Below are 27,934 nucleotides of genomic sequence, written 5' to 3'. Positions count from 1 at the left end.
ATGGAGCCTCGCTTGTGAAAGAGCATCGTCCTCGAAAACATGTTTCCTGTGAACCAACAGAGGTAGAACGGTTGGTAAACAATATACGTCATCATTCATGTTGGCGCGAGCTTCGCGTGTTATGTCTCGGGCGATGCCTTTGCCGACTAATGTCATGGTTACAGTAGGTCAACTGTCCCACTCGAAAAGGTAATGTAATGTACTTAGAACCAGCCGTAACTCGATAGAGCAAAATCCAGTGCTGCAACGACGTGCAAACTCTGCAAGAAGATGCGTAGGTAATCGGAGCTTGGCGCGCTGCTGTAATTCCGACATCCGAAAGCACTGTTTACTCGACACGCGCATTTACGCCTTCCCGCTTGCTTCAGCACTGATTGCCAGCCAGTACAACCATCCACTTCTGCGATACCTCTCCATCGTCACGTGCGGGAGTAGAAGCAACAACGCTGCGATACCATACACACTCTCGCCAGCCCATGGCCAAGTGCTTGCGACGCCTTGCCTAGGACTCACAGTTGAGGCCCCTCGCCTCGCACAATTCCTTGGTGAGATTCTGCAGCACATTTCGAACAACCTCACCAATATCATCCGGTATGCCACCATCTGGACGCAAGGGTAAGGCCCGTGCGAAGAAAGCGGTGCCTATGGAAGATACACATGTGTCAGACGTCGAGACACCCGACGCCATCGCAACGCCAACTCGTTCTTCCACGAGGAAGAGAGCGCGTGAACACGAACCAGTGCCTGCCGCTCCACCTGCCAGGGCGAAGAGACAACGGAAGCCAAAGGATGCAACGACGCTAGGGCGAGAAGACACAGAAGGCACGGAGGCACCGGAGCAAAGCGAGAACGAAACGGAGATTACCGGCCCATCTGAGCAGGACATCATCCAGCACCTGCAGGTAGCGAACCGTCAAGTCAATGCGACCGAGGACTACGCGAACGATCTTCTAGAAGGTCAGGAGCACGTGCCCGGTTACGGGAAGATTGCAGGCCGTGACTGGTCGTTCATCATCCGCAACCTGGAGGTCAACATTGGGCGGCCGGAGGCTCATGAGAAGTTGGCGGTCGCTGAGCCTGGTGAGGCACCCGCACCTTCCGCCAAAACGGTGATAGACATCGACCTAGGACCGGATCGGCAGGTATCGCGCTCGCATGCAATCATTGCATATGATTCTGATGAGGCGAAATGGTTCATCATCGTAAATGGAAGGAACGGTTTGCGCATCGACAACACCCCGCTGAAGCGCGGAACGAAGATGTATCTACGCAACGGCTGTGTCATCGAGATCGCCAACACTCAAATGGCTTTCATCACGACCGCTACTGCCGCCGGTGATGGGCCGATATGGGATGCGTCGATCCTGAAGCAGGCTCAGAAGTCGTCAGAGGATGACGAGGATGGCGAGGACCCCAATCTAGATGGACGTCGTCAACAGATGCACACTGCTCCACGCGCACAGCTCACCGAGAACGGCGCATACACTCCCGCAATCAGTGGTCAGCAACAGCAGCAACGCATGCACCCACACTCGCAGCGCGCAATGCCGATGCCTGGCACACCAATGCGATCTCAACAGCAGATATTCAAGTCTTCGCCGGCAGCCAACTATGCGCGCGGCGTGATGATGGAGTCGACGGAAAGCATTGACTACGCCAGCGAAAACTCCAAAGACCTCAAGCCGCCACACTCGTACGCCCAGCTGATCGGCATGGCCATCCTCAGCGTGCAGGAACAAGCAATGACGCTTAACAACATCTACAAGTGGATCATGGCCAACTATGCTTTTTACCGATTCAACACCGGTGGCTGGCAGAACAGTATCCGGCACAATCTCAGCCTGAACAAAGCTTTCACCAAGATCGCGCGTCGCACGGATGAGCCCGGCAAGGGCATGAAGTGGGTGATCGAGCCTACGGAATTTGACACATTCGTGCAGCAGGGTATGAAAGGGTGTCGCCGTCCGGCGCCTTTGCCCGCTACGCAGAGCACTTTCGGCTCGCCTCAAAGCCCTGCTCAAGCCCGTCATCTCATCGACGGGAGCAAGCAGGAAGATGACACACCGCCGATGCAAGCTTACCCTTCATCTTACCCGACCGCAAACGAGGCTTACACGCCTGACCGCGGTCCCAAGCGGCAGAAGGACGCTCACGTCGGGCTGGGAATTCACGGCGATACTGAGATTGACTTTATGACGCGCTCGACGCCTCGTAACGGCCTGACAGCCATCGCTAACGCGGCAGGCTCTCCTCCAGCTCTCTATATCAACGATGAGGGTCGGATCGGTCCGCTCGACACGCCATTCCCGCTGCGTCCAAGCCAGCGTTTTGCGCCCCCCAGTACATTGAAAAGACCTAGCGACTTTATCCAATTCAGCAGCCCTGCACCGTTCTGGAAGATGGAGGGGTTGGTTGGTAGTACGCCGTTTAAGCCGTACGATCTCAGTCCACTCAAAACGCCGTTTTCGGGGCTCAAGAAGTCTGAGGTCAACGAGACGAAGGAGGTTCATGCTGACGACGACGAGGAGACAAAGCCAGCAAATGCTGAACAGCATGAAGGAGCCAACGGCAGGAACAGCCCGGTCATCCACTCCAGCAGCCCGCCACCGCATAGCGCCGGTCCTGCGCTGGATGGTAGCCCTACGATGAGCCGTCCGGCGACTGCGGTGGCGAAGACACTGAGTCAGATGGCTGCGAGCGGTAAGGAGCAGGTCGCCAAGCAGCCTGCCACCGATCTTGGCGGCAGTGTGCGGGAGGAAGCTGTAAGTGTTGCAACTCAACTTCAAAGCCCTCCAGCCCCGGCTCCGACACAACAGCCGCAGGCGCCTGTTGCGGCTCCTACTCCTATCCATACTCCCGCGATGGACGTGAATGGTATGAACGGCGTGAAGCACACGACCAACGGCTACCATTCCGGCAGTCAGCCGGCGCCGCAAGCGCAAGCGCAAGCGCAAACGCAACCACAAACGCAGCCGCAGATGCAGTCCCAATCGCAATCGCAGCTCAACGGCTACAGCCACCAGCCCGTGGCGCAGATGAACGGGTATTACATGGACGAAGGAGAAGACGAAGGGATCGATCTCGCAAAGTATGTTACTTCACCAACAGCGTGTTCCCCACCAGACTGGTCGCGAGACATGCTGACCTTTCCTCGCAGAGGCTTCCAGCCAATCGGAGCATACCACCAGCGCAACCATATGGCGCTGGGAATGGGTCTTGCGCCGGCGTTCGGACGGTGAAAATACGTTCCGAGGAAAGGCACGGCGCGATCGTGGGCAACTGAGAGAGAAAACGTATTTCTGCCGCAGTTGTGTTGCCGAGCAAGCAAGCAAGCGGGTATCAGAGGCTGTATGATTACGACGTGCGTTGAGAGATGCGTAACTCTTGGACGAGGGGGGATGATTTGAAACTGTACTGTAGACTATGCTGGCCCGGGCCATTTCGACAAGTGGCGATGGGAGAGTTCCCGGCGGCATACGCACGTGGCAGGATACACAGTACTGTATGTATGTATATATGCGATACTCCGGAGTCCAACTGACCACCAGCTGGTTGTGCCTCCGATCCTTTCCCGAAGTTCATTCGAACGTTTCGCTGCCGAGTTGAAACTCATGTCATGTTTTATTCCCCATGATCATCAGCAGCAGCATCATCATAAGAAGACCTCGACGTTCAACTCCAACACACTCGCCGGAAACGGCAACTCAAAGTGCTTCAGCACGCTCGGATGCAGATTTCCGAACGTGCCGATGCGGTGCGTTTGGTCCGCCACGCGTAAATAGATTGCTGCGGCGCGGCCGGGGAGGTAGGTCGGATCTGTCACACATGAACATCACGTTAGCAGTAGATCATCGCAAGAGTCGTTTTGGCAAGTGAGTGAGTGAGTGAGTGAGTGAGTGAGTGAGGGTGGAGGGAGAACGTACCGTCAACCTCCTCAATCCAATACCCCTGCACGCCCCCCTCCCGCGCCAACCCCTGCTCCCGCGTCACCAACGCACTCTTCAGCATCAACATGGCCCGATCCAGCAAGCCATGCACCTGCTCAAACCCACTCGTCTTCCCATACCAACACGCGCCGAAATGCCGCTCGTTGCGCGCCTTGCGCTCCGGCCTCGCCCGCGCATCCTTGTACACCACATCGCTGACCTCGAAGATCTTCAACGGCACCGCGTGGCCTTTGTTCTCGCGCACGGTCTTGAGCAGGCCCGGGATGAGCGAGGTCCGGACGATTTGGTATTCCGCCGTCTTGGGGTTCTGCAGGCGCACGCAGGCGCCTTGGTCGGAGGGGTGGTTGAGCCAGGCGTAGTTCTCGTCGTGCGAGCAGAGGATCAGCGGCATCACTTCCACCCACCCCGCGCCGAAGGACTCGAGGCGGATGATGTCGGCGAGTTTGTTGATGGGGAGGGCGGCGGCGGTGAAGGAGGAGCCGCGGGGGAATTTTCGAGGTAAGCTGTTGAAGCCGTAGGCGACGGCCGCGTCTTCCATGATGTCGGCCTGGTGCAGGACGTCGGCGCGGGTGATGGGGATGCTGACGTCGAGGGCGTCCGGGTCGTGGGGGGAGGGGACGGCGGTGTAGCACATGCGTTTTAGCGAGGTGCAGAGGGCTTCGCGCGAGGAGGTGAGGCCGCAGATGGAGTTGATGTAGCTGGCGCTTGCTTGGGCGTGGCGGGGCGTCAAGTCGGGCGTTTGTCGGGATTCGTGGTTGTGGGGGGAGATGATGTTGACGGGCTCGACGGTGAAGGGGTCGGCGCAGTATTGGCTGAACATGGCGACGAGGATGTGGTTGACGAGCTCGAGTTTCGTTTTGTCGGTGGCGGTGATGTCGATGAGGACGTTGCGGGTGGCGAGGGTGATTTTGCTGTGGTTGCTATTGATGATCGGTGGCATGCTGAGGACCGTGCGGTTGGAGTCGTAGATGATGGGGTAGACGGGGCTGTCGCGGATGATGGGGAGGTAGCGGGAGAGGTGTTTGTCTTTGGCGTAAAAGTCCATCATCTGGGTGGCGGTCATCTCCTTCGTCTGGTTGAGGGGCGCGAATTTGATCTGGTCGGGTGGTAGGGCTTCGTAGGTGAAGGGACCCTGGATCGTGTCGAGGTCGTGGGTGCCGATGGCGACGAGGGTGCGCTGGCGCGCGAGGTTCTGGTGGAGCTTGTCTTGCAGGGCGATGAAGGAGTCGTAGCGGGCTTGGGTGAAGGTGATGTTTCGGAGGATGGCGCAGGAGAAGTAGGGGCGTATGCTCGCTGTTTCGGGGTGGACGGTGACTGTTTGTAACTGACCGTCACTGGGGGGTTTGAGCGTGTATGTGGGCATCGTTTCCCGGCCGAGGAAGATGTTCAGGTTCATGGCGATGCCTTCGAAGCAGAGCATGTCATATCGATTCGCCGGGATTTCGATCTTGAGTTGCGGTGCTTCTTGTTCGCCGTTGACGATGGGGCGTGGGCTTTCCGATGTGTCCTCGTCGAGTTCTATACCAAAGTCGAAACATAGCTCCTCAAACTCCTCTTTCGTGTATTCCCTCCCCAACGCCTTGTAGAAGTCGGCCTTGTTCACGCCGATCGTCGGCATCTTGTTGTCGTGCGCCTGTCGCGGCGCTCGAATCCCCTATCCCACTACTTCATATATCGCTTAAAAGGCCTGGCTTTGATGTTATTGAATGTCGTGGGAGTATCACTTGCATTCGGTGCTTGAAGTGCATATTCTGACTCGCTCCCTCTCTCTCCACACTTTTTTTGGTTCCCATGTACGGTGGTGGAGGTGGATGTGGCGCATGCTGTGGCTGATGCACGTCAGCGCAAGGCAGACTGGAGCTCTCCAGAAATGCAAGTGGCAGTGGCAGTGGCATTGCTCCCATCGGCCCAGCGCCAGCATCACCGCCCTGCAGAAACAGCTCGCAAGCCTCACTTTTCCAAACACAATTTACCACCCAATCCATATAGACGAGTTCAACTGTCCGGCGACATACCAGGTGAGTGGCATTGTGCGCAAGAAAATATCCCTCCTCCGGGATAGGCAGGCACATGCGCATGCTGTATGCTGTACCTGCATGCACGTAACAATGCGAGCCACTCTACATTGAGCCTGCACCTGAGTCACGAGAATATATGCCGAGTGTGTCGAAGAGTGCTGGTGCTGACGATACACGCCCAGAGCTGGATTGCACGGCAACAATACAGAAACGCCTGCGACCAACACCACCTCAACCCCACCGCTCAAGGCTGTGCACAGGCAGGACCCCCCCAACACTCGCAGTCCTCCTTCACGGCCGTCCACTCCTTTTCCCACGATCCGACAAGCTCGAATGATACAACAACAACAACAACATGGATGAGCAGACCCAGGGCGACGAGCTCTACCCCATTGCCGTCCTCATCGACGAGCTGAAGGTGCGCCTCCACACAACATGCGGATGGGGTGGGATGAAGGAGGATGGGGATATGCTGGACTGACACGTGACACAGCATGACGATGTACTGCTCCGACTCAATGCCATCCGGCGACTCTCCACCATCGCCTTGGCATTGGGTCCGGAGCGCACACGCGACGAGCTCATACCCTTCCTAGACGGTACGTCATAAGCATGTGCAAACCCAGCGACACGCGCCAACGACGTCTCTCTCTGACACGCGAGTAGAGTCGGTGGAAGACGAGGATGAGGTGCTCACCGCGCTCAGTGACGAGCTGGGAGGCTTCGTGGACTACGTCGGCGGCCCCGAGTATGGGCACGTGCTCCTGTCTCCGCTGGAGAATCTGGCCACCATCGAGGAGCCACTCGTGCGCGACAAGGTGGGCCAACAATATCCTCTCTCGCTCACGTGATCACGACGTGCTGTACTGATGACTTTTTGGGCAGGCCGTCGAGTCCCTCAACAAGATCTGCGAGCAGCTCTCCCAACAACAAGTCGAGCAATACTTCATCCCCCTCACCGTCCGCCTGTCGAAAGCCGACTGGTTCACATCCAAGATCTCCGCGGCAGGACTCTACACCACCCCCTACCAGCACGCCACCCCGCAATCACAAGAAGGCCTGCGACAGCAGTTCGCGCAACTCGTCCACGACGACACCCCCATGGTGCGGAGACAGGCCGCCACCAACTTGGCCAAGTTCGTCAAGTACATGCCCGCGGCGATTGTCGTCGAGGAGATGATCCCCTTGTTCCAACATCTCGCCGCCGACGACCAGGACAGCGTGCGGTTGTTGACCGTCGACGTGCTGATCGCCATCGCCGAGGCGGTGCCCAAGGAGCAACAGAGCAGTCATGGCGTGCTCCTGACCGCGCTGAGGAGTCTGTTCGAGGATAAGAGCTGGCGGGTGCGGTACATGGTTGCCGACCGGTTCGAGAAGATTGCCAAGGCCGTGGATGAGGAAGTGGTGGCGCGCGATCTCGTGCCGGCCTTTGTCAAGCTACTCAAGGATACGGAAGCGGAGGTCAGGAGCGCCATTGCCGGGCAGATACCGGGTGAGCCACAATCATCCACAATCATCCACAATCATCCACAATCATCCCTCACCTTGATATCCCCACACACACACACACACACACACACGCACGCACGCACCACCTACGTCGCGTGCACGCGAATACTAACAGAGATATTGTCAGGCTTCTGCCATCTAGTCACCCGCCAAGCCCTCCTCCACGACATCATGCCCGCCATCGAAGACCTCGTCACCGACTCCTCCCAACACGTCCGCGCCGCCTTCGGCACCCAAATCTCCGGCCTCGCGCCCATCCTCGGCAAGCAAGAAACCACCGAACACCTCCTCCCCATGTTCCTGCAAATGCTGAAGGACGACTTCCCCGACGTGCGTCTCAACATCATCTCGAAACTCGAACAAGTCAACAACGTCATCGGCATCGACCTGCTCTCCCAATCCCTCTTACCGGCCATCGTGCAACTGGCCGAGGACAAGCAGTGGCGCGTCCGACTGGCCATTATCCAGTACGTCCCGCTACTGGCGAGCCAATTGGGGGTGGGCTTCTTCGATGAGAAGCTGAGTAATCTGTGCATGTCGTGGTTGGGGGATACGGTGTTTAGCATCCGCGAGGCGAGCACGCAGAACCTGAAGAAGTTGACGGAGGTGTTTGGCGTGGAGTGGGCGAGTGGGGCCATTGTGCCGAAAGTCGCGGCCATGGCGGAGCACCCTAACTACCTCTATCGGATGACGACGTGCTTTGCTGTGTCGGTATGTATTTCACCCCCAACCTGCAGCTTGACCGAGGAGGAAGTTGTTGTTGTTGTGGAGGCAAGGAACTTGGGCTGATGGGGACGCCGACGCTAACGCTACGACAGACCCTCGCCCCAGCCCTGACGTTACCAACACTCACCCGCTCCGTCCTCCCCATCCTGCACGCCCTCGTCGAGGACCCCATCCCGAACATCCGCTTCAACGTCGCCAAATCCTACGCCGTGCTGATCGACATCTTCAAACGACTCCCCGACGACAACACCACGCTTATGCAACTCGAGGCGCAGCAGGGAGGTGCGGGTGCTGGTGCGGGGGGAAAGGCGGGAGGGACGGCGAAGGGGGAGGAGGTGGTGCGGGGGGAGATCATGCCGCCGTTGGAGAAGTTGATGGGGGATGAGGATGTGGATGTCCGGTTTTTCGCTACCGTGGCGGGGAGGAGTTGGAGTGAGGGAGTTGGGGTTGGGGGGAGGATGGAGGGGTAGGGGTAGGGGTGGTTGGGATGGTGGTCACGGCGGCTGCTGCTGGCTTGCTACTGGCGGTCGTGGTGGTGTATTGCCGTCCGTGCCGCTGCTATCCGTCTGTTGCTGTTGGCTGATCTGGCTGAACGGCAATGGTGGTTTCATGGCGAGATGGAAATGAGAAGGGGAAGAGATGAGATGAGAAGATATACCAATGAGTGTAGCCGTCGTGTGAGTTCGTGCTATGTCTTTCCCACGAACAGGTTGCCAGCCAGCCAATCCCTCACGCCATCGCTAGGTCTGTTTGAGCGTGTGTTCAAGAGTGCGAAATCGTCCGTAATGTTTGTCTGGCCTTTGACTTGAACAGAACAGTAGTGGAAGAAGAACAGATCGGCTCGCATCGTAACTGTGAGCAGACATAAACATTAAAGTTCCAAGCAGTTGCATGATGTTTTTCACACACACACACACACACACACGGAACTGTCACGAACACCAGCCACTCCGTACGCAGGCTTCTACGGGTAACAAGATTATCGCCTAGGCCATATCCTCCCCCGTCGCTCCTACTCTAATGCCTCATCTACCCCATCGCGTCTTGGCCAAGTGCGAAGATCTTGCCCGAGGACATGCGTGGACGTCCTAGCGTGGACCCCGCGATCGACGGCGCGGGACTCTCATCAGACTCCTCCTCCTCCCCTCCTTCACCCACACCCTCCTCCTCTTCTTCCGCAACGTTTGGCCGCCCACAAGCGACACAATTCGCCCACGCCACGCTCCCGCGATCTTGTGCTGGATGCCGGATCTGCTTGGAGCGGGTTCTTCCTTCTAGCATGCGTAAGGCGGCGTCTTGGGCGATGGTGCGTCGGGCTTCGGTGGTCAGGGACTCGGCGAAGAGGCTGCTGCTTGCTGAGGCGTGGGTGTGCAGGCGTTCGAATGGCCAGTTGGGTTTGTGGTGGGAGGGGAGGTTCCAGATCAAGTCGGGGGAGGGGCAGCGTGGGGTGGGGATTTTGGGGAGGATGACGCGGGGGCGGGGGGGTGGTGGTGATGGTGGTGCGGGGGGTGGAGCGGGTTGCTGTTTGTGTGTGTTGGTGGCGTGAGGGCTGTAGGCGGTTGAGGGGAGGAAATAGGGTGGGTCTTCTGCATTCCTCTCGGCGGTGCCGGCGTTGTTGTTGAGGGGACGGATCCTGGCGATGGAAGCTGAGTCAGATTGGTTGCGTGGGAGTGGAGGAAGGTCACGCCACAGTAGATCAATCTTTGCTTGTTCGAAGCTGCGGATGTTGGAAGTCGCCGCTCCCTGGTCGACTGGGCCTGGCAAGGATCGCCGCCGCAGTGGAGTCGCGTCTGTGTTGCTTCTCGTGCTGCTTTCGACAATGTTAACCGGCTTGAATCCGTACAACCTTTCAAAGCGAAGCTGGTCCTCGTCCGGTAGCTTGCCATATAGTGCCTCGAACCGCGCTTGATCCTGATCGGCCTGATCGAGTTGCACGAAGGCTTTCGGTGCAGAATTGCGACGGACAGCCTTGAGGCGGGTATTTGTGTCAAAAGCCGGGTACGGGGCGCCGATGAGTAGATCAGCACGTGCGATGTTGTAAGAGAAGGCACCGTTATTGAGGCAAAGACGATCCCGGCCTGATGCCTTGTAGAATGCAGTAAGCTCCTGCAGTGCTGGCAATGTCGCAAGGGCCTGGCGGATTTCCAACGAACGGCGCTTTCGTCGACCACGGAAGTGCCGGAGGAATGAGGCCAGCTCTTCCAGGTCTGGGTACTCTCCGCGCGGATCGCGTGCCACGTAGCGAGGTTTGGAAGGCGTCGGCTCCGCTGCATCGTGTGACCGCTCACGCGAGCGTCGAGAGAACCACTGCAGGATTTTGGGACGAGAGGGGCGCATTCGCAAAGGAGGCGACTTCGTTAGCAACCTGGCTGACCCTGGTGGCTTGAAAGACACTGAGGAGCCGCCTTCCGCCGAAGGACGCTTTCTGCTGCTCAACGCTGGGTTTGCCCTGTGGGCGTCGCTGGCATACAGCGGAGAATGACTTTGATTCTCTTTGTCGCTGCTTGCCCGCTTCGCAGGAATGATTGCAAATGACGGCGGCCCTCGTTTGTATGGTGGCAAGCCCTTCGCCCGCCCTTCGCTTGGCGGTGGCGGTAAAGCTTGCGTCTGACGGGCTATGAGCTCTGCCTGTGAATTATTGCTAGTTAGCGTTGCTCGGATAGCCTTCCTCATTCCCGTGATGGAGTAGACACTGCCGCTCGAGCCTTGTTGTGATAAGTCTGACGGTTGATGCGTGACTTGCGGCCGCTTCGCTGCAGTGAAGTGAGTATCCGGGTGTGGAGTCTTAGACTGTGTTCCGTCCACTATACTTGAGCCGTGGGTCCATCTCGACTCCATTGGCACAATTAGTGGAGGGCGTTCAGAAGAACCTGGATTCGGCGTCTCCTCGGTATCGGCCATCTGGACCTGCGAAGCCCTGACGGCGGAGTGCCTCGAGCCAGTTTGCGCAACTGTGTACTCGGCAAGCACAGTAGATGCTCTCGGAGGAGCCTTGAAGATGCATTCAGCGGGCAGTACCGCTGGTACTGCGGTAGGATGCGGCCCATCAGTGCCATGAATGGATCTTTCCAGAACCGTGCAAAGGCAGTGAACGTCGGCCGTTCTCAGCGTGAAGTCCAGACCACGTGGTGCATAGTTGATATCTCGGCCTTGCAGTTCCCGACGACACAGTGACATCCACCGAAGTGCTCCACCGCAGTCACCAAGTTCCCACTTGAGAATGGCCATGAGATATTGCGTCAGCATGACCCGCTCGTTGTTGCGGGCCACTTCTCTGAGGGTCTCTCGAGCGGTGGCATAATCACCCAATCGAGCCTGGATAATGGTTGCATTCAATCCACAAAGAGTGCGATGTTCTTCCGAAGGGACACGCCGCGCCAGGTCTCGGAAGGCTTCTGCAGCCTGTCCCCACTCATACCCATGGTAAAGTACTGCTGCGTGCTCCCAAAGGTCGAGGAGCTCGCTTGTGAGCTTCTTCGGTCGACTGTCAAGTGTAGTGGTCGTGTGATCGTAGCGTTTCGCGCTTGATATTGCCGATGGAGGACGCATCCTTGTCGCAAGTCAGGTTGCCAAAGTCTGCGAACTGCCAGGAGCTTTGTGTTCGTGAAGTTGACGATGCAGGCTTCCTTTCCCGCAGTCACCGGCTACTGGCGGCCGGTCAAGCATCGTTAGTATAGTCACTACATCAAATTCCGTGAGCACGACAAGCTAGAACAAATCGACACTACCTCGCATGATGAGCCGGGGATTTGGGTGTGAAGAACGGAGCTTAAGCTGTATGCTCGACCTCCTACAACACCTATGAGCTCGACTTAAGCTGCAACATTCGTGGCTTGATGTTCCCTTCGAAGAGCCGATTCGGCTGGACGTCGCCTTTCATAGCTACTATGGCGCTCATAGCGAGGCCACGAGGACAGCCTCATATGCAGCCAAGCCCGGGCCATCAACGATTTCGAGGGAAGAGGAGTAGGGGCGAAGTATCTCTTCCATCTCTGGAATGTCACATTTGTGTCCAAGCCAGAGCAGTCGCTCAACTGCGCCGTCACGGTAACTCTCAAGATACCGAGCAACAATGCTCGCTTTCCGAGGGTATACGAACATGAGTGCAGAAGCTAGCAAAGCGTCAGGATGTAGTGACTCGGTGCACGGTACTCTGAGGAGCCGTTCGCAAGGCAGGTATTTGTTACGACATGATGGCACTTCCACCCCTACAAGGTCGACGTTGCCGTTGGTCACCTGTATGAGGAGCGTCTCTAACAGGCCGCTTCCGGATCCCACAGATACAACCACGGCAGGGCAATGCGGGAGCTTGCTGGCCAGCAAGCATAACATCGGCAGTGAGATGTTGGCACAGCAATCCGCAAACGGCATGGGCGTTTCGGACACCTTCTCCAGAAGCGATGTACCTAATCGCTCCATGGTAAAGTCCAGCGTCATCCTTGCCAGAATCCAGTTGGTGAGGTCGGCGTTGCGACGTCCACAAAGCGCGCTTCTTCAAGTGACGGCTTGATGATGTATCGGATAGCGAATGCCTGTCGACTGCGTTTCATATATAGAGATGTTGTTCGAGGGTATCAAGGTTCAGACTCTCCCGGGAACACACCACAAGTGAGGTGCGAATTGACTTCGGTACGAACGTTCTCGTTGTCTGACGGAGAACGGTCCCGATCAACTTTACGCGCATCGAGACATGACCTCATCCCAACGTTCATGCGATCGTTAGCAAGATATCTCTGCTACAGCAGCATATTGGCAGCGCTTGCTGCTGGGCATGAACCACCCTTCTTGAGCACCTGTGACTAGGTGTCTGAACCCCATGAGTATAGTTGAGCTACGTATCCGCCCCACAATCACCTGAGAACAAGCCTAGAATAATCGGAACGTGTTTTGAGACATGGGAAGGTTTGCTAGCGTGGCGGACGTTGAAGCTTGTCGGCTCGATGCCGGATGCACGGTCCTTGTCTATTAGCCTACCGAGCATCCTAGGGATCACCACTTTCGCAAGGTACCATAATCGGTTAAGAAGTGGCAGTCCCCATGTGCAATGCCTGGAAGACATCCATGCGCATTCGCCACTTAACTGAGCGCGGTCTCCCTTTCGCGGAAGATGATCCCACAAGCGCACGGCCCCTGGGGAGGCATGTGGCGGCACACTTATATCGCTAACCTCCATGCTTGAAACGGTCCGCTCAAGTCAAAGGGGTCGGCTACCTGGTATATTACGGCAAGTCCTCAGCCTTACATCACCATGCCCAGAGTGTCATTTCACTCATCAAAGCCCCTATTCGCTGCCCAAATCTCGCGTTCTAGCCATTTAGCGTGTCTCTCCGCACTTCCTCGCTGTTCCGAGCATTTCCAAGCGTTCGGTGCTGTTTGGGCTATATGGCAAGCGTAGGCTCGAGCTTACGAACGTCAAGCTGGAGGACAAACGAGATACTCGGCGGTCTGCCGCCATCTGGCGACTTCCCCGTGAAGCTCCTCTGGACTTAAAACCGGACGAGGCGATCCTTGTCCGGCAGGATATCTTGGACGAATTGGACCAGGACGACATGACTAATGATCTAGATGACAGAGACGATGACGCCGCTTCTGTTGGGAGCGCAGAACCGGCGGAGGAGTGCGAAGATGATCGCTGCGGAGACCCGCAATTGCCAATATGGCACTGCGTCGACTGTGATAGTTCTTACTGCAGGTACGATCTTCTCTCCGGCGCATACTGAGCGCGTACTTATCGTTGTGCGCACAGCGACTGCTGGCCTCGCCAAGGGCCTCACAAGCCAAAGAAAAAGGGTCGCGACGGCGTTCCACACGAGAAGACCAATCCCTTCGTTGTCCGGAGACTGAAGCAGATACTGAATCCTACCCGGAGACCGGACGAAATCCAGAGGTTGGATTCACTGGCATTTGATGCTTGCCAGCTACTCGAGATTCCGCTGACACTCTTCGCAGGTTGCACGAAGAAGATGCTTCCACAAAATGGTTCGGCGTCGCCCGGGATCTCACCGGCCGGCCAAACTTCGAAGACTACGGCCGCTATGCCACACTCATGTCTACTTTGTCGCCAATCGAAAGCATGGTCAACCGATATCCACAACTCGTATCCTTCATTGGAGTCACGAATGCCGGAAAGTCCACACTGATCAAGATGCTCATCAACCATGACGTTGACGGCGTGCCGGTCGAGAATCGCGATATGTTTCCTTCTCCCGTGGTGGGTAGTGTTGTGAACGATACACTGCCCACTTCAGGCGATGTGCACCTCTATGCTGATCCAAGTACTCACGCGGAACAGCTCCCTCTTCTGTATGCCGACTGTGAAGGCTTCGAGGGTGGGGAGAGGATGCCGCTCGGTGCTCGATCACGGAGGAGAGCACGATCTGACCCCAAGGAGGATATTTTGAAACTCAGCAACGTGCACTCACGACTCATCGAATGGGCCAATACAGAGGAGTCCAAGCAGCGGGAGTATGCGGTAACGGCGCTCTACCCTCGCTTGCTATACACTTTCTCCGACTGTGTCGTATTCGTTCTGCGAAATGCGAAGACCTTTCAATCGTCTGTATTGACAAAGCTTCTCGAGTGGGGAGTGGCGGCGCTCGAGAAGTCTATCAATCAGCCCGCGCTACCACACTGCATTGTGGCGCTCAACGGTACAGACCCTGCAGTCGACGAGCGCGAGTGGGACATCAACTACGCCACACAGAGCTTGCTCTCTTCCGTGAAAGGGGCGCTGGACTATGTGGAAGGCGTTCCACGATTTCGTGAGCTCGCAGACCACTGGCGCTCGTTAGGCAAGCATATCTACACAGTGGTGAGCAGTGCAATTCATGGTTCGTTCTGAGTTGCCAAAGACATAGCTGACATTCATACCGATCAACCTGTAGGAAGACCTCATTCTTCGATACTACAGCTCTTTCAAGGTCGTCAGGATACCAAGCAAACCCCGATACATGACCATCAACGATCAGATTGGGAAGCTGCATGGCATTATCAAGTCGAATTGCGAAGAGTCCTTCCGGACTAAAAGGCGAGCTCGTATGTTGACAAATGCCGATGAGCTAAACGTCTATCTGCAGAGTGGCTTTGACCACTTCACAACTCACCTCAATGTCCCATTCAACTTCATGCAGATATCCCTTCTTCGTAATCCCATCCCAAACGATTTCGGCGGTAAGCAGGGCGACGTGTGGATTCAGATAGTGTCGGACATCTAGCTGACTCTTTTACCTACGGATAGGTCACATCCTGCAGCTCTGCACCACTATCAGCACCCAACAAGCAGCCAATCATGAACCGGAGAAGGTGACATGGATGTTCGAGAAGCTCAGTGTCATGCTGGGCTCCTGTGTGTTGCTGGATTGTGCCCGATTTCGGAAAGGCAGAGTCGATGAGCTCTTCTCGAACTACGAGAAGTTCTTTGACTACGCGATGGGCGAGTTCCTGGAGCTGCACTATCCCTGCTCGTTCGTCAGCGCAGACAGCACGAGGCGATGTATTCTCGTCAAGGCTCGCCACCAGGTCAAGGGTCATCAGGACGAGAAAGGCATTATCGCATCGGGAGACTACGAAGCTGCCTTCGATGCGAGCTTCACGCAGCAATGGAAGTCACAGCTCCGAGCGGCGATCGAAGGCATTCATCGCGACTTTTCATATGAGCTGGAACAGTCATCGCAGCTCGAAGATGCGCCAGCCGTGCCAGAAGAGCGCATAGCGCTAGATCTTCATGTGGAGTATCTAAACCAATTCTTCGAGGCGGTTGGTCCGGCTGCAGCCATCCGCAGCCATGCAACCTGCTTTTGCTGCTTGATGGACGTGCCAGAGCATCCCCTCCCATGTGGCCACGTCTTTTGCACCGCTTGCATCAAAGCTTACGGCAAGCCGGCAAAGTCGAGCATTCTGCTGACGTGTTGTCCATTACACCGTGAGGCTACGAGATGGTCTCAGCCGGCTGTCGTCAAGTTCAAACCAGCGGGAGCCGGCGTACGAATCTTGTCATTGGATGGCGGTGGGGTCCGTGGTATTGTTCAATTGGAGGTTCTCCGAGCTATTGAGCTTGCAGTCGGTGGCTATCTGCCCGTCCAATCCTTCTTTGACTTGGTTGTGGGCACGGGAACCGGCGGAATGCTCGGTGTCACACTCTCGCTGAAAGACCGGACGGTTGAGTCGACGATCGATATGTTCTGCGCTATGTGTGATCATGCCTTCACTCCCAGGCTCAAAGGCATACCAATCATTAGCGAGATTGCTCAGGTATTTGGGAGCGGACCGAGGTACAAGACCAAGCCTCTCCATGCCGCGCTGAAGACGGCCTTTAGCGAGGAGGAAGACTTATTCAGTCCCGCTAGTCGCCTGCGGGAGGGTGCCCGTGTCGCTGTCACCACGACCAGCGTGACCGGGCGTGAGTCAATCCTCTTGGCAAGCTATCGCCGACCAGACGATGTGCTACCTGCCTATTCGTTCGAACGACCTCATGAGCCGGAGATGGAGCTCAAGGTATGGCAGAGCATAGCGGCTGCTCTAGCCACGCCGAACTACTTCAAGCCTTTCAACTTCCACGGGAAGACTTATTTGGACGGCGGCCTTCGGTGCCCTAACCCGTCATTCATTGCTGATCGAGAGCGCCGGCTGATCTGGCCTGACGTTGGTGAGCCGGATCTTTTCCTGTCTCTTGGGACCGGCCAGAACAGAATCACGGTTTTGCAGAAACTAAGCGACCGTCCAAGAGATTCACACGGCGATGCGCTGATTCCGCAACCTGGCCAGACGGCTTTGGAGGCTCGCAAAGCTTCTCGCTGGCGGACCAAACGCGTGGATGACGTGCTCGATGCTGAGATTGCATGGGTTGATTTCAGACAATATGCCGTCCGCGAACGGTCGGAGGCCAAGGGCAGACGCTTCATAAGATTCAATCCGGACTTGGATCACGAACCGCCTGCCCAGGATAGCAAGAGCAACATTGAAGCGCTGCAACTTAACGTACGGAAACGATTGCAGACTCCGCACAGACTAGCGGCTCTGCGAAACGTTGCGCATCGCCTCGTAGCTTCATCTTTCTACTTGGACCTTCAGTCCAAGGTTACGGCCGAGAAAAGCGAACGTGTCGTCTCTGGCGTCATTTCGTGTCGCTTTGAAGACGCCAGTATGGAGATGTGCGCTCTTGGCAAGATTCTGGAGGACAAGCAACCCTTCGAACCGTACTTTCTGATAAAGCCCGATATCGAAACACCGCAGCCGTCCTTCAAGATACCGATCACATTGGTAAGCATGCCGCGCAATGGTTGTCGTGTCTCATTCCGATCGCTTACTAACATCCCACTTACTCATGGCAGGATGTGATTCGAGCGATGACTGACCAGTCAGTCTTTGGCCTGTCAAATGTTACCATTCCGCTGCGAGACGAGTCCAAAGCTACGTCCATTACTCTTTTCTTGTCTGCCCATGACGGCTTAGAGCCGGACGGCTTCCCTATCAGCGGCTTCCCACGAGTTTTGCTCGGAGAGGCTGGCTCATCGCAGCCTCGCCGACCGCGTGTATCAGAGCAAAGCCTCAAAAGCCCAACGCGCCATCTGAAGCACTTGTCTGACGCAGACTCCATCTCGCTCAACGGCCCGACCAACGTCAGCAATCTTAGCAACCTCACAAGCCGGAATGGCAGCAGCGAGGAGTCATGGCAGGACACGCAAGCGAAGATCTCGCCGTTCCTTACCACCGATGGAAAGCCTAAGATGTCACTCGCAGATCTCATTGCTCAGCACCAGAACTCGGGTAGCAGTATCAGGCAGCGGACGAACCGTTTCTGGACGTACATCGGCAACAACCACATGGTGCAGTATCCCGAGATGTACACCGCAGATGAGCTCGCCAAATTCGCTGCAAACACCAGCGTGGGCCCGAGCGAGCTAGGAACTGATGATGGCCCTGCTCCAACATACACTAGTCCAGCGCCGACGCAGCAGTCATTCGGCTCGGCCAGCTCGTTCCAGAAGACTCCACACGAACCACATGAGCTTGAGGCGACTGACGCTACCCTCTTTGAGCCGGCGGAGACGACCTTCCCAGACTTCACGGAGAAGAAAGCTGACCAGGAGCTCGGATACCAACATGAGGTCGCCGCCATGCAACAGCGAGATTCCCACCAAGAGTGGCAGCGTGATATGACTGCCATTCCCAAGTACGAGGTTCGCCACATTCAGCCTGCCGCCGAAGTCCAACAGCACGACGCCCGCCGCGACCTCCCTAGCTGGAGTGTCGGCTGGCGCAAACCAGCGACGAACGGTTTCCAGGCAAACCACGCAGAGTATGAGTCTGGTGAGAACGGTTCGACGTACAGCGACCGGGAAGTGAGGACCGCACACGCCACACCCGCTCAGGTAGGCCCCCGCAACTCCATCGACTCTATCTTGAGCCTGTATATAAGCGGTAGCATGTATTAATGTCAACCTGTCTAGCATCCACCGCCATACTTTGCTCGCGAACGAGGGTCCGGCTTTGAGCAGAGCCCGATTGAGACTGCAATTGAGACGAGTTTGCCGGATAAGAAGTGAGTTGCTCCTGGCATTGTGGTAGCACCTGTGATTAAGGATTGCTGACCGTTAGCAGCACAATGACTCAGCTTGATCGCTGGCTGGCGGCGCAACGAAGTACCGGCACGCTGCAAAGAAAGGCTGGTCGGCTGAAGGTTGTTGACGAAGAGGTTGATGAAGAGACTTGAGCGCGCTATGCTTGATTAGCTTTACAGCATTGGGTGGAGCAATGGCGGGATGCCTTTACATGCTGCGAAGATACCTCTGTACGGGAAACTGTGGATACGGCGTGAAGGTGATTGTAAGTACCATTGAAAAGCGGAGCTTTGTACACCTTTATCCCCTCCAAGCGCCAGGCATTGGCGCTGCGGGAGGCGTCCCCCCTCTGCTCCGCCTTCGTTCTTTCTTCCGATGCTCCTTACTACTCTCCATGCTCACACTATCCCTCCTCGCCTTGACTCGTTTCGGCTCCGCGCTCGGTCCACCGAATCGCGGCTCCTGCAGTGCAGGATCTCTGGGATCGGGGAAGCTGATTACGACAAGACGGAAATAGTAGTCCAGGATTCTCGGATACTGCATGCAGCTGTTCCGCCAGTCTTCGTCCACTCCTGCTTTGAGCGCCACGTTGGCGTGAGCGATTTGGGACTGTAAAGCGTGAAGTTGATGGTGTGGCATGGGCGGCGCGCCGTTATACTTCATGTAAATGGTGTAGCAAGGCAGCATTTGGAGGTACTGAAGATGCTGATGGTAGCGCGCCGCACGGAGTTGCTCGAAAGTGTTGATAACTTGGTTGCGAGCGTTATCTAGCACCCATTTCCTTTCGAAAAGATCAGTCTCGAGCGTAGAGATTACGCGCGTGGTGACAAATCTACTTGATTGCTTCCAGGCCGGCCCACCTTGCCATGGCCTGATCAAAAGCCAGTAACAGTCGCTCGCCTTCATGAGGGCATTCGGGATAGGGTGGTGCGCCGCAGATGGCGCATGAAGCCTCGATGTTTGCGGGTACGCTCATGGTGCCCTTCCTTCTGACGAGCCGTCTCAACGACTTGCAGTCTCGGTGGACGATACTACGGATGCAGGCGGTGGATGTACGTCAGCTCTCCGGTCCCTAGGCGCACCATCATACTGAACGAAAGACTGCTGGAATAAAAGCATGAGTTGTTGACAACTTGGAGGACTGTGGACTGGAGCGAAGACATCTCATCGACTTGCCGTGGCCTCCGTACGGTGGGTTCTCGTTAGACGGAGACTACTGCTAGTCACCTGCAGAGCTTGTTCGCGTGGTCCCATATACGGCCTTTAGCTTTGCCGTCAACGGAAGAGCGGTCGACAACGACGTGCAGAAGCGTTGGACTGCCGATTGGCGGCCAATGCGGGATGCGCTGGCGGTCTCGAGTGCAGCTGCTGGCGAAAACTCAACCTCCTCCGTTCAGCTGACCCAAGTGGCAGGGAAGGTCGAACTGTCAATAGCAACACCCATTCTACCTGTGCGGTGTGTAGATGCAGAAAGATCCATGCAATTACCCTAAGACGTTAGGAATGGAACGGATGGCCCGAGCGTAGGTCAGTCCTGGTATTTCACGGCTCAGGAGAAGGCTCCGCTTCCTGCTCATCGTACACTCTGACGAGCCATTACCCGTGCGGCATTTGAGACATGCGGCCAGCCCCTTTGAAACGACCTGACGAACAATGAGTTCCCGGGAAGCGTCGGAAGTGCCATTGTTGATCATGCAGTACCAACTCCGCCGCCACAGAGCCCGCATTCTAATTGCTCCGATGTTGTAAGCATTTGATCGGTTCATCGACACCTCCAACTTGTCGTAAGCTACATGCGGAAGTCAACCACAGGAGATACCGCAATGTGCTTCTTGCCGCTACAGCCGTTGCAGCTTCGTGCAGCCATACTCTGATAAAGAGCCGGAGCATGACGGCGGACGTGCAATGTGGAACTTGCGTGGCCTCTTCGGAAGCTTGGCATGTTACTGACGAATATGCTTCATGGTCCGGATGATCGATGTCAATGGAAATTACGAGTGGAGTGTGATCGCAGCACAGTTTCGGCGGCTACTCCAAGTCAAAGGATGTTATTCCAGCGTCATGCTAGAATGCAATGCACACTCGAAAGGGCAAATGACTACTTCTCCCATGGCTTCAGTAATTTTTCCTTCTATGAGCCGCATCGACAATCTGACAGGCAACTAGCACAGTAAGAGGGCGGCAAGTTTCAGCTGCACCGCGCTTTCTCTGTTGGCAGCGAACGGCGAGCCAACGCTCCTTCCGCGACAGTTTAACATAGCCACTACGTTGCTTCCACCATATTACACTCGTCACCTCTTGACAGAAACAAACACCATTTCGAGTCCAAGGATTTTCAAATTTGACGGGCCTGCAATACCCTGAGCAGAGACACCAGTGCTACGGTCGAGCTTTAGCCGACGTTATCCACCTTTTGGGCAAGCTGCGACATGGTCGCTTTCTACGTCTATCATATTTCCATAAACTTCCTTGTCGCCACCGCCGCGCTGCTGCTCGACTATCTCTTCCTGTGTGGCCTGCGAAGGATATATCACCCTTGGCCAGCGGGAGTCATGCCGAGCAAGAAAGCCCGTCTCCGAGTACACGTCCAACGGCTGACGAGAGCTTCAGAGAATGATAACAATTGCATCGTCTGCCGCGACATTCCCAGCCGAGGCAGTTCTTCTCCAATCATGTAGACATATTTTTGGTGAGGAGTGTTTGTAGGGACGAGTCGGCACCGTGCATCCGCGCAGCGCCCTCAACACAGCTAATGGATCGCAGGCTCATGCTTGGTTCAGGCGGCGGTCCACAGTGTCAGCGTATACTGTTCGCTCTTGCCCACTCAGCTATTGAGGACCATCAGCCAGATGGTCCTGACAAGCGCACACCTGAACTTCGTGGTCATCGCCATTCTCTGGTGAACGGCGACATCTGGCAAGGGGTTTGCGGCTTTGACGCCTGGCACCTTTATTATACGCTGACGGCAGGACATAGCGCCGTGCTCAACGTCGGCGAACGATAGCCTCTATCACAAGTCTGGGCGGCATTGGTAGAAGGACGTTCAAGCCTGGCCTGCCGGTGTTGGGAAAGCGAGAGGTGCCACCCGCGCTTGTGGTCCTTGCCCAAACTCAATGGGCGTTCGCGTGCTACATTCTGTCATTCATACGTGCATTGTCAAAGCACAGACGTGGGGGCTGTAGGACGTCGAGGATATAACTGACATAGCATTTGTACGGAGCTAGTGCTCGGACTTGGACGGGCCATAGCGACTTACCAAGCTGTGTCACAGCGGTCATCTTGTGCTCCCATTCTAGCGATTAACTGTCAGATCTTCAAATGTCTTTGCACCAAAGGCGGGAAGGGGGGCATTTGCGCCCTTCTATGGCGATACTGGCAGATTAACGACATCGGGCAGGGTTGTGTAAAGTGACCATGACAGTTATACCGTGGAACACACGTTCCCGACAGAGATGCTTACGATCACGTTGCGCTGTCCAACCTTATACCATCACATCTTGCGTGCCTGCTCTCCGGGATTACAGATTTAAGTTTTGCGGCTGCGGCATGTCCCGGCTGAATCTTCCATATCATCGTGGCATTGTTGCCTCATTAGCGCACCTTGTCCATTCCGTAAGCGCTACTAGCCTACGTCTACACATTACCGAATCGCATTAAGGGGGAGAGAGATGGCTGGGAAGAAGGCGGCGGGCGAAAACAGCAAGAAAGCAGCGGGCAATGCGAAGAAGGCCGAGGTAGCGGCGCAGAAGCAAGCGGCATCGAACGCGAAAGCAGAAGCTGCTGAAAGCGAGGAATGGGGCAAAGGCGCCAAAGACAACAGCAAGGCGTATGTGCAACCAAGGACGGTGCACGACCGATCGGTGTGCTGACAACGAACTATGTAGCGCAGCAGCAGCAGCCAAGGCTGAAGAAGCGGCCCGTAAGAAAGCTGAGAAGGCTGCAATACTAAAAGAGGAGGAGGATTCACTGCCCAGCAAATCGACAAAGCCCTCCAAAAATGCTCCTCCTCCTAAGAAATCTCGCGGTCTCGATCTCTCTGGCCTCGACGGCGATGATGCCACTTCCAAATCGGCCCTCTCCGCTCTCAACGCCTCCGGCATCGACTCGGCGTTGGACGCTCTGGACATAACATCCAACAAGACCGAACAGATTGATCGGCACCCCGAGCGTAGGTTTCCGGCTGCTTATAAGGCCTTTGAGGAACGGAGGTTGGAGGAGATGAAGGATGAGAAGGGTTTGCGGCGGAACCAAAAGATCGAGCAGATACGGAAGGAATTTGAGAAGCACCCAGACAATCCGTTCAATCAGGTTAGCGGGTCTTACAACTTGAGTAAGGACGAGATGAAGGAGTTGAGGGAGAGTGTGAAGGAGTCGAAGGAAGGGTTCTTGACTGGGAAGTGAGACAGCTGCAGGACTGGACACCAATAAGATGTCGTCTTCAGATGATGCCGACCAGCGACGAGGAGCAGCCACAGCTGCCATCTGTTTGGCTGCCACCGGGCACAACTCCCTCTACTAGAGTATGTCGCAGCAATAGCCGCTCGCACTGCAAGGTGGCGTAGCGGGCGATGTGGCAGGCCACTGACGACTGACGAGATTGATGAGTCGCAGACGGGGTAGCACTTTTGGGCTGCGTGTGTAGGACTGCGATGATTGTGTGGTGGAAGGGCGAGACATACTAGCATAGTAGCACCTTCCAATAGTAGCCAAAGCTCACGTGCAACAATTGTGCATGCGGTGCATTGGATCGAGCAGCGAGCGGCCGGCATTCGGGTTTAGCGGAGATAAGTTTTCGGCATTGATGCTGTAGCGCTTCGGAAGTGTGGGGAGAGTGGAGGTGCAATGGCGTGCTTGAGTCACGACATATACTTCAGGTATATCATCCGTACTACCTACCTTTCTTGATCGCAGCCAAGCTTGAGTCGATACTACGTGTGGTGGTAGTACTCCGGGGTGCAATAATGGCACCAGACCGAGGCTCCCGTTCCCGCTATGATCCTCTTCACGGCGAGCCGGAAGAGGATGACAACGACGATGAGCTGCTGCGTCACGCGACCTCGCGCTCCATCGCCCAGGAGCCCATCGGCCAAGAACCCGACGCGGACTTCCTCGAGAAGAGATCGGAAGAGCGACAATTCACCTTTCGTGCGCTGCTCATCGGCCTGCTAATCGGCGTGTTGATCGCCTTTAGCAACACCTACTTTGGCCTACAAACGGGATGGATATCCGGGATGGCGATGCCGAGTGCGCTTATCGGCTTCGCCTACTTTAAGGCCTTACGCACCATTGCCAACGGACTGGGCTTTGCGCAAGGTGAGGACGGCCGGCCAGGCTGGGTGCAATGGGGCGCGGGCTTTTCAGAAGTGGAGAATGTACTTGTACAAACTGTTGCTGGCAGTGTGGGCACGATGCCGCTTGGCTGCGGGTTTGTCGGAGTAGTGCCTGCGCTGGAGTACCTGCTCAAACCCAGCGAGACGCCAGGGAGCAACTCGACCGACCCGGAGATTGTGGCTGCGCTGGCCGCGGCGGAGGAAAACGGAGGGTTGCGCTTACCGCTGGGCAAGCTTATCCTGTGGGCCCTCGGCCTCTGCTTCTTCGGCGTCATATTTGCTGTTCCGTTACGGAAGGAGGTCATTGTGCGTGAAAAGCTGAAATTCCCGTCTGGCACGGCAACGGCCCTGATGATCGGCGTGCTGCATGGTGGGGAGAAAACGGGTGCGGAGGGAGAGGTGGAGAGTCATGCAAGGAGGCGGCGGAAGAGCGTCAAGCCTAGTGGGGATGCAAATGGCGGGGACGAGGAGAGCCAGGCGTTGATGGGCGACGCCAGCCCAGGCGCGAGGCAAAGCCATGAGTACGAGATCAACGGCAAGCCTGATCCAAAGGCCGATGCAAAGAGAGACTGGATACGGCAGATCCGCCTGCTAGGCTACGCTTTTGGCGTCAGTGGCACCTATGTATGTACACTATGCGAGACCTTCAACCAACACCAGCCCGCTGATTGTGGCGACTTAGACTCTTGTTTCCTATTTCCTACCGCAACTCCACAGCATTCCCATATTCGGTAACTACGTCGGCAACACCTGGCTCTGGACGCTTAACCCATCTCCCGCGTATGTGGGACAAGGCATCATCATGGGTCCAGCGACTACGATTCACATGCTCCTTGGAGCTATTCTTGGCTGGGCCGTGCTATCACCGATCGCCAAAGATCAAGGTTGGGCTTCCGGGGATGTCGGTGATTGGAATACCGGAAGCAAAGGCTGGATTGTCTGGATCAGCCTGGCGATCATGCTTGCAGACGCCCTTGTAAGTCTCGGCTGGCTTGTTCTCCGCCCTCTGATATGGTATGCTCGTCTCTTTATCCACGGCGCGAGGGAAAAAGGCCTCCGCCGCCATCTCCACGACCTCCTGCGAGACCCTAAGACACGCGGCTACAGCCCCGTCGACCTGGACGACGACCCTTCTACCACGACGAACGGCAACCTCACCAAATCCACGTCCCACCCACTGCACCCGGAGGAAGAAGAATACGACGCACCCCCTTCCCACCTCATAGGCTGGCGCACCACCACTCTTGGCCTTGTTCTCTCACTAGCGTTCTGCGTCTTCGCCGCCCAGTACTCCTTTCGAGGCATCATCTCCATCGGTCTCACCTTCCTTGCCCTACTCCTCGCCCTTCTGCTGAGCATCATGGGCGTCCGTGCACTAGGAGAAACCGACCTCAACCCGGTCAGCGGCATCAGTAAGCTAACGCAACTCGTCTTCGCCTTTGTGATGCCCACCAACCATCGCAATGCCGTCACCATCAACCTTCTTGCCGGCGCAATCTCCGAGTCAGGGGCCGTACAAGCGGGCGATCTTCTCCAGGACCTCAAGACGGGCCATTTACTCGGCGCGAGCCCCAAGGCGCAATTCTACGGCCAGCTCATCGGTTCGGCTGTTGGCGCCGTGGTAAGCGCAAGCGTGTACAAACTCTATACTCGCGTCTACACTATCCCCGGCGGACTGTTCCAAATCCCAACGGGTTACGTCTGGATCTTCACCGCGCGTCTCGTCACTGGCCAAGGCCTGCCGCCAAGGACTCCGGAGTTCGCGGGCGCCGCTGCTCTCATCTTCGCCTTACTGACGATGCTTCGCATTTACGGTAACTCCATCCAACGCCCTGATGGTGGGAAAGGGGCTTGGTGGGTTCCATATGTGCCCGGTGGGATTGCGGTGGCGGTCGGCATGTATAACACGCCGAGTTTTACCTTGGCGCGCACTGCGGGTGGTGTGTTGGGGTGGTGGTGGACGAAATGGAGGGGTGGGCAGGAGACGCTGATGATTGTTCTGGCTTCAGGACTTATTTTGGGAGAGGGCTTGGTGAGCATTGTTAATCTAGCGTTGGCAAGTGCAAGCGTGCCGCACTTGTAGATCTGTTTGTACATAAGGTCACCCTGGACATGAGTATATTATCTAATGTAGTCTGTCAAGTCTGTTCGGCATTTTATCATCTAGCCACTACATGCTCTATCAGGGCAGGATTTCCATAACTGCTCGGGACTATGATGCACCAAATGTACTCCGTGAGAGAAATGCCGTGACTAACAATGAAGCACGAAGGTAGACAAGGGTTAATGACAGATCACAGATACCGAAGCGAACCGGCAGATGAATCGGTCGCTGTAGCTCATCACAGACTAGATGCACGAGTTACAGCAAGCACTATAACGTGAGCGCGATCTTTCTCACTTTCCGCGCCAAGATCCATTGATGGAAAATATCTGGTTGAGTATGTGCTTTGCAACAGACAACGCCATGCTATACAGGTCCTCATCACCCTATATGCATACGCGCCACATCAATATAATACATGAGAGGCCCACCATCCACCTGGTAACGTGCACACTGCTGCCATCAGACTTCTTGCTCGTTGTAGTCGCCGTTGATACCGTTGTGGACAGGGCGATGGGTGTTCGATCAGTGGTCGTGCTGACGAGACCCGATGACTTGGCAGTCACAGTGGGTATGAACGTTGAGATGGCGTCCGTCTGCGTACCGTCCACGACTATTCCATTCGCACCGAACGAGATGACGTGGTCGCTTATAGTGAGAGCAGACCCGTTTTCGGTAAGTGTAGTACCGGGAGCGATAACTGCCTCTGGCGTGACCTTTCCATCCGAACGTGTCAAAAGCAACTCCGAGGCTGTTACAGCCGAGCTGCCAAGCGACACGACGGCTCTTGTGAAGGCAGGCTTGAGGGCAGATATGGCTTGTGTCAATGTCCCATCAATGATAACGCCACTCGGTCCGAGTGACAGAGTATGTCCGTCGAGCGTGAAAACTTCTCCTTGCGTGATCGTGTTGCCGCCCACCACGAGTTCGGTTGTGGGTCTACCGTTAGTGTTGACTACGGTCTCCGCTCCTGTAATAGTTGCGGATGCTCCGAGAGTAAGCACCACTCCATTAGTCTGCCTGGCAACGGCGGACAACTGGAGGGTGCTACCGTCGACCAAAAGACCATTGCTGCCATACGATATGGTGTGACCGTCAATGACTGTTGCTGATCCCTGAAGGATGGTCATTCCGTCTATTAATGCCTCTGCCGTAACCCGCCCGTCTGATCCGGTAACACTTGTCTCAACCGCACGGACAGTGGAGGAGCCAAGCGTGACGAGGACTGCCGTTGCTATAGCCAAGGCGCTGATAGGCTGCGTCTTCGTGCCATCGACGATGATTCCGCTTGATCCAAGACTGATCGCATGCCCATTCACGGTGACTGCCGGCGCTCCTGCCTTGACAGTTGACCCCTCAACCAATAGCTCGGTTGTTGTTTGTCCATCAGTAGTCAGAGTGGCGAAAGAAGCCAAGACCGTCGATGAGCCTAGTGTCAAAACGGCGCCAGCAGGCGGAAGCGCACTGAATGCTTGGGTTTGAGTTCCGACGACCACTTCATTCGCCGCGAGACTTATGACCTGTCCGTTGACAGTCACAGCTGACCCACTTTGAACAACGACTGTCTGGCCGTCCACAGTTGCTTCAGTAGTTTGCCGTCCGTCGGTGCCAGTTACAACCGATCGGAGAACGGATAATGTTGATGAGCCAAGTGTCAAGATTGCGGCTGATGCGATAGAAGGTCGGAGAGATGCGGCAATCGTAGAGCCGTCGACGACGATACCAGAACTTGCTGCAGACA

General features: G+C 56.0%; 10 protein-coding genes across 10 annotated transcripts; 6 read left to right on the top strand and 4 right to left on the bottom strand.

The window, feature by feature from the left end:
* Positions 1–593: 593 nt before the first annotated feature.
* BAUCODRAFT_60787 (uncharacterized protein) lies at positions 594–3,239 on the top strand (the record flags this gene model as incomplete). The annotated part of the gene is made up of 3 exons (XM_007673680.1): positions 594–2,867; positions 2,979–3,088; positions 3,158–3,239. The coding sequence occupies 3 exons, from the start codon at positions 594–596 to the stop codon at positions 3,237–3,239; spliced, it is 2,466 nt and encodes an 821-aa protein (XP_007671870.1).
* Positions 3,207–5,706, bottom strand: BAUCODRAFT_100106 (uncharacterized protein). The gene is made up of 2 exons (XM_007673679.1): positions 3,924–5,706; positions 3,207–3,816 (listed from the first exon to the last, which is right to left on the bottom strand). Exons 1-2 carry the CDS (start codon positions 5,563–5,565, stop codon positions 3,653–3,655), a joined length of 1,806 nt encoding a protein of 601 aa, XP_007671869.1. The 5' UTR covers positions 5,566–5,706; the 3' UTR covers positions 3,207–3,652.
* Positions 5,707–6,320: 614 nt separating this feature from the next.
* BAUCODRAFT_144320 (uncharacterized protein) lies at positions 6,321–8,670 on the top strand (the record flags this gene model as incomplete). The annotated part of the gene is made up of 6 exons (XM_007673678.1): positions 6,321–6,383; positions 6,459–6,564; positions 6,632–6,783; positions 6,851–7,457; positions 7,602–8,185; positions 8,293–8,670. 6 exons carry the CDS (start codon positions 6,321–6,323, stop codon positions 8,668–8,670), a joined length of 1,890 nt encoding a protein of 629 aa, XP_007671868.1.
* Positions 8,671–8,950: 280 nt separating this feature from the next.
* Positions 8,951–11,922, bottom strand: BAUCODRAFT_179441 (uncharacterized protein). Its single transcript, XM_007673677.1, has one exon. The coding sequence runs from the start codon at positions 11,747–11,749 to the stop codon at positions 9,230–9,232; it is 2,520 nt and encodes an 839-aa protein (XP_007671867.1). The 5' UTR covers positions 11,750–11,922; the 3' UTR covers positions 8,951–9,229.
* Positions 11,923–12,094: 172 nt separating this feature from the next.
* On the bottom strand, positions 12,095–12,619 carry BAUCODRAFT_62098 (uncharacterized protein; the record flags this gene model as incomplete). Its single annotated transcript, XM_007673676.1, has 1 exon — positions 12,095–12,619. One exon carries the CDS (start codon positions 12,617–12,619, stop codon positions 12,095–12,097), a length of 525 nt encoding a protein of 174 aa, XP_007671866.1.
* Positions 12,620–13,965: 1,346 nt separating this feature from the next.
* On the top strand, positions 13,966–18,096 carry BAUCODRAFT_59422 (uncharacterized protein; the record flags this gene model as incomplete). The annotated part of the gene is made up of 5 exons (XM_007673675.1): positions 13,966–14,087; positions 14,150–15,011; positions 15,085–15,370; positions 15,438–17,458; positions 17,530–18,096. Coding segments are annotated over 5 exons (3,858 nt in total), but the record flags the coding sequence as incomplete, so codon positions are not given.
* Positions 18,097–19,209: 1,113 nt separating this feature from the next.
* On the bottom strand, positions 19,210–19,708 carry BAUCODRAFT_47978 (uncharacterized protein; the record flags this gene model as incomplete). The annotated part of the gene is made up of 2 exons (XM_007673674.1): positions 19,210–19,540; positions 19,596–19,708. Coding segments are annotated over 2 exons (444 nt in total), but the record flags the coding sequence as incomplete, so codon positions are not given.
* A 1,803-nt stretch (positions 19,709–21,511) lies between these two features.
* On the top strand, positions 21,512–21,763 carry BAUCODRAFT_118431 (uncharacterized protein; the record flags this gene model as incomplete). Its single annotated transcript, XM_007673673.1, has 1 exon — positions 21,512–21,763. One exon carries the CDS (start codon positions 21,512–21,514, stop codon positions 21,761–21,763), a length of 252 nt encoding a protein of 83 aa, XP_007671863.1.
* A 527-nt stretch (positions 21,764–22,290) lies between these two features.
* On the top strand, positions 22,291–23,645 carry BAUCODRAFT_135474 (uncharacterized protein). The gene is made up of 2 exons (XM_007673672.1): positions 22,291–22,585; positions 22,644–23,645. Exons 1-2 carry the CDS (start codon positions 22,428–22,430, stop codon positions 23,158–23,160), a joined length of 675 nt encoding a protein of 224 aa, XP_007671862.1. The 5' UTR covers positions 22,291–22,427; the 3' UTR covers positions 23,161–23,645.
* BAUCODRAFT_29028 (uncharacterized protein) lies at positions 23,641–26,243 on the top strand. The gene is made up of 2 exons (XM_007673671.1): positions 23,641–24,713; positions 24,772–26,243. The coding sequence occupies exons 1-2, from the start codon at positions 23,721–23,723 to the stop codon at positions 26,170–26,172; spliced, it is 2,394 nt and encodes a 797-aa protein (XP_007671861.1). The 5' UTR covers positions 23,641–23,720; the 3' UTR covers positions 26,173–26,243.
* Positions 26,244–27,934: the final 1,691 nt, after the last annotated feature.

This window comes from Baudoinia panamericana, assembly GCF_000338955.1.
Source record: "Baudoinia panamericana UAMH 10762 unplaced genomic scaffold BAUCOscaffold_1, whole genome shotgun sequence".
Taxonomy (NCBI): Eukaryota; Fungi; Ascomycota; class Dothideomycetes; order Mycosphaerellales; family Teratosphaeriaceae; genus Baudoinia; species Baudoinia panamericana.
Note: the sequence above shows the minus strand (reverse complement) of the source record. Positions and strands in the feature narration are given on the sequence as shown.

What these genes read in the sequence shown, in the direction of transcription:
- BAUCODRAFT_179441 (XM_007673677.1), bottom strand. Translation starts at nt 11,749, where the DNA reads ATGCGTCCTCCATCGGCAATATCAAGCGCGAAACGCTACGATCACACG.
- BAUCODRAFT_29028 (XM_007673671.1), top strand. Translation starts at nt 23,721, where the DNA reads ATGGCACCAGACCGAGGCTCCCGTTCCCGCTATGATCCTCTTCACGGC. An exon ending in TTGGCGTCAGTGGCACCTAT is followed by an intron (nt 24,714 to 24,771) that starts GTATGTACACTA and finishes GTGGCGACTTAG; the next exon opens with ACTCTTGTTTCCTATTTCCT.
- BAUCODRAFT_100106 (XM_007673679.1), bottom strand. Translation starts at nt 5,565, where the DNA reads ATGCCGACGATCGGCGTGAACAAGGCCGACTTCTACAAGGCGTTGGGG. An exon ending in TTGGATTGAGGAGGTTGACG is followed by an intron (nt 3,817 to 3,923) that starts GTACGTTCTCCC and finishes CATGTGTGACAG; the next exon opens with ATCCGACCTACCTCCCCGGC.
- BAUCODRAFT_135474 (XM_007673672.1), top strand. Translation starts at nt 22,428, where the DNA reads ATGGCTGGGAAGAAGGCGGCGGGCGAAAACAGCAAGAAAGCAGCGGGC. An exon ending in GCCAAAGACAACAGCAAGGC is followed by an intron (nt 22,586 to 22,643) that starts GTATGTGCAACC and finishes CGAACTATGTAG; the next exon opens with CGCAGCAGCAGCAGCCAAGG.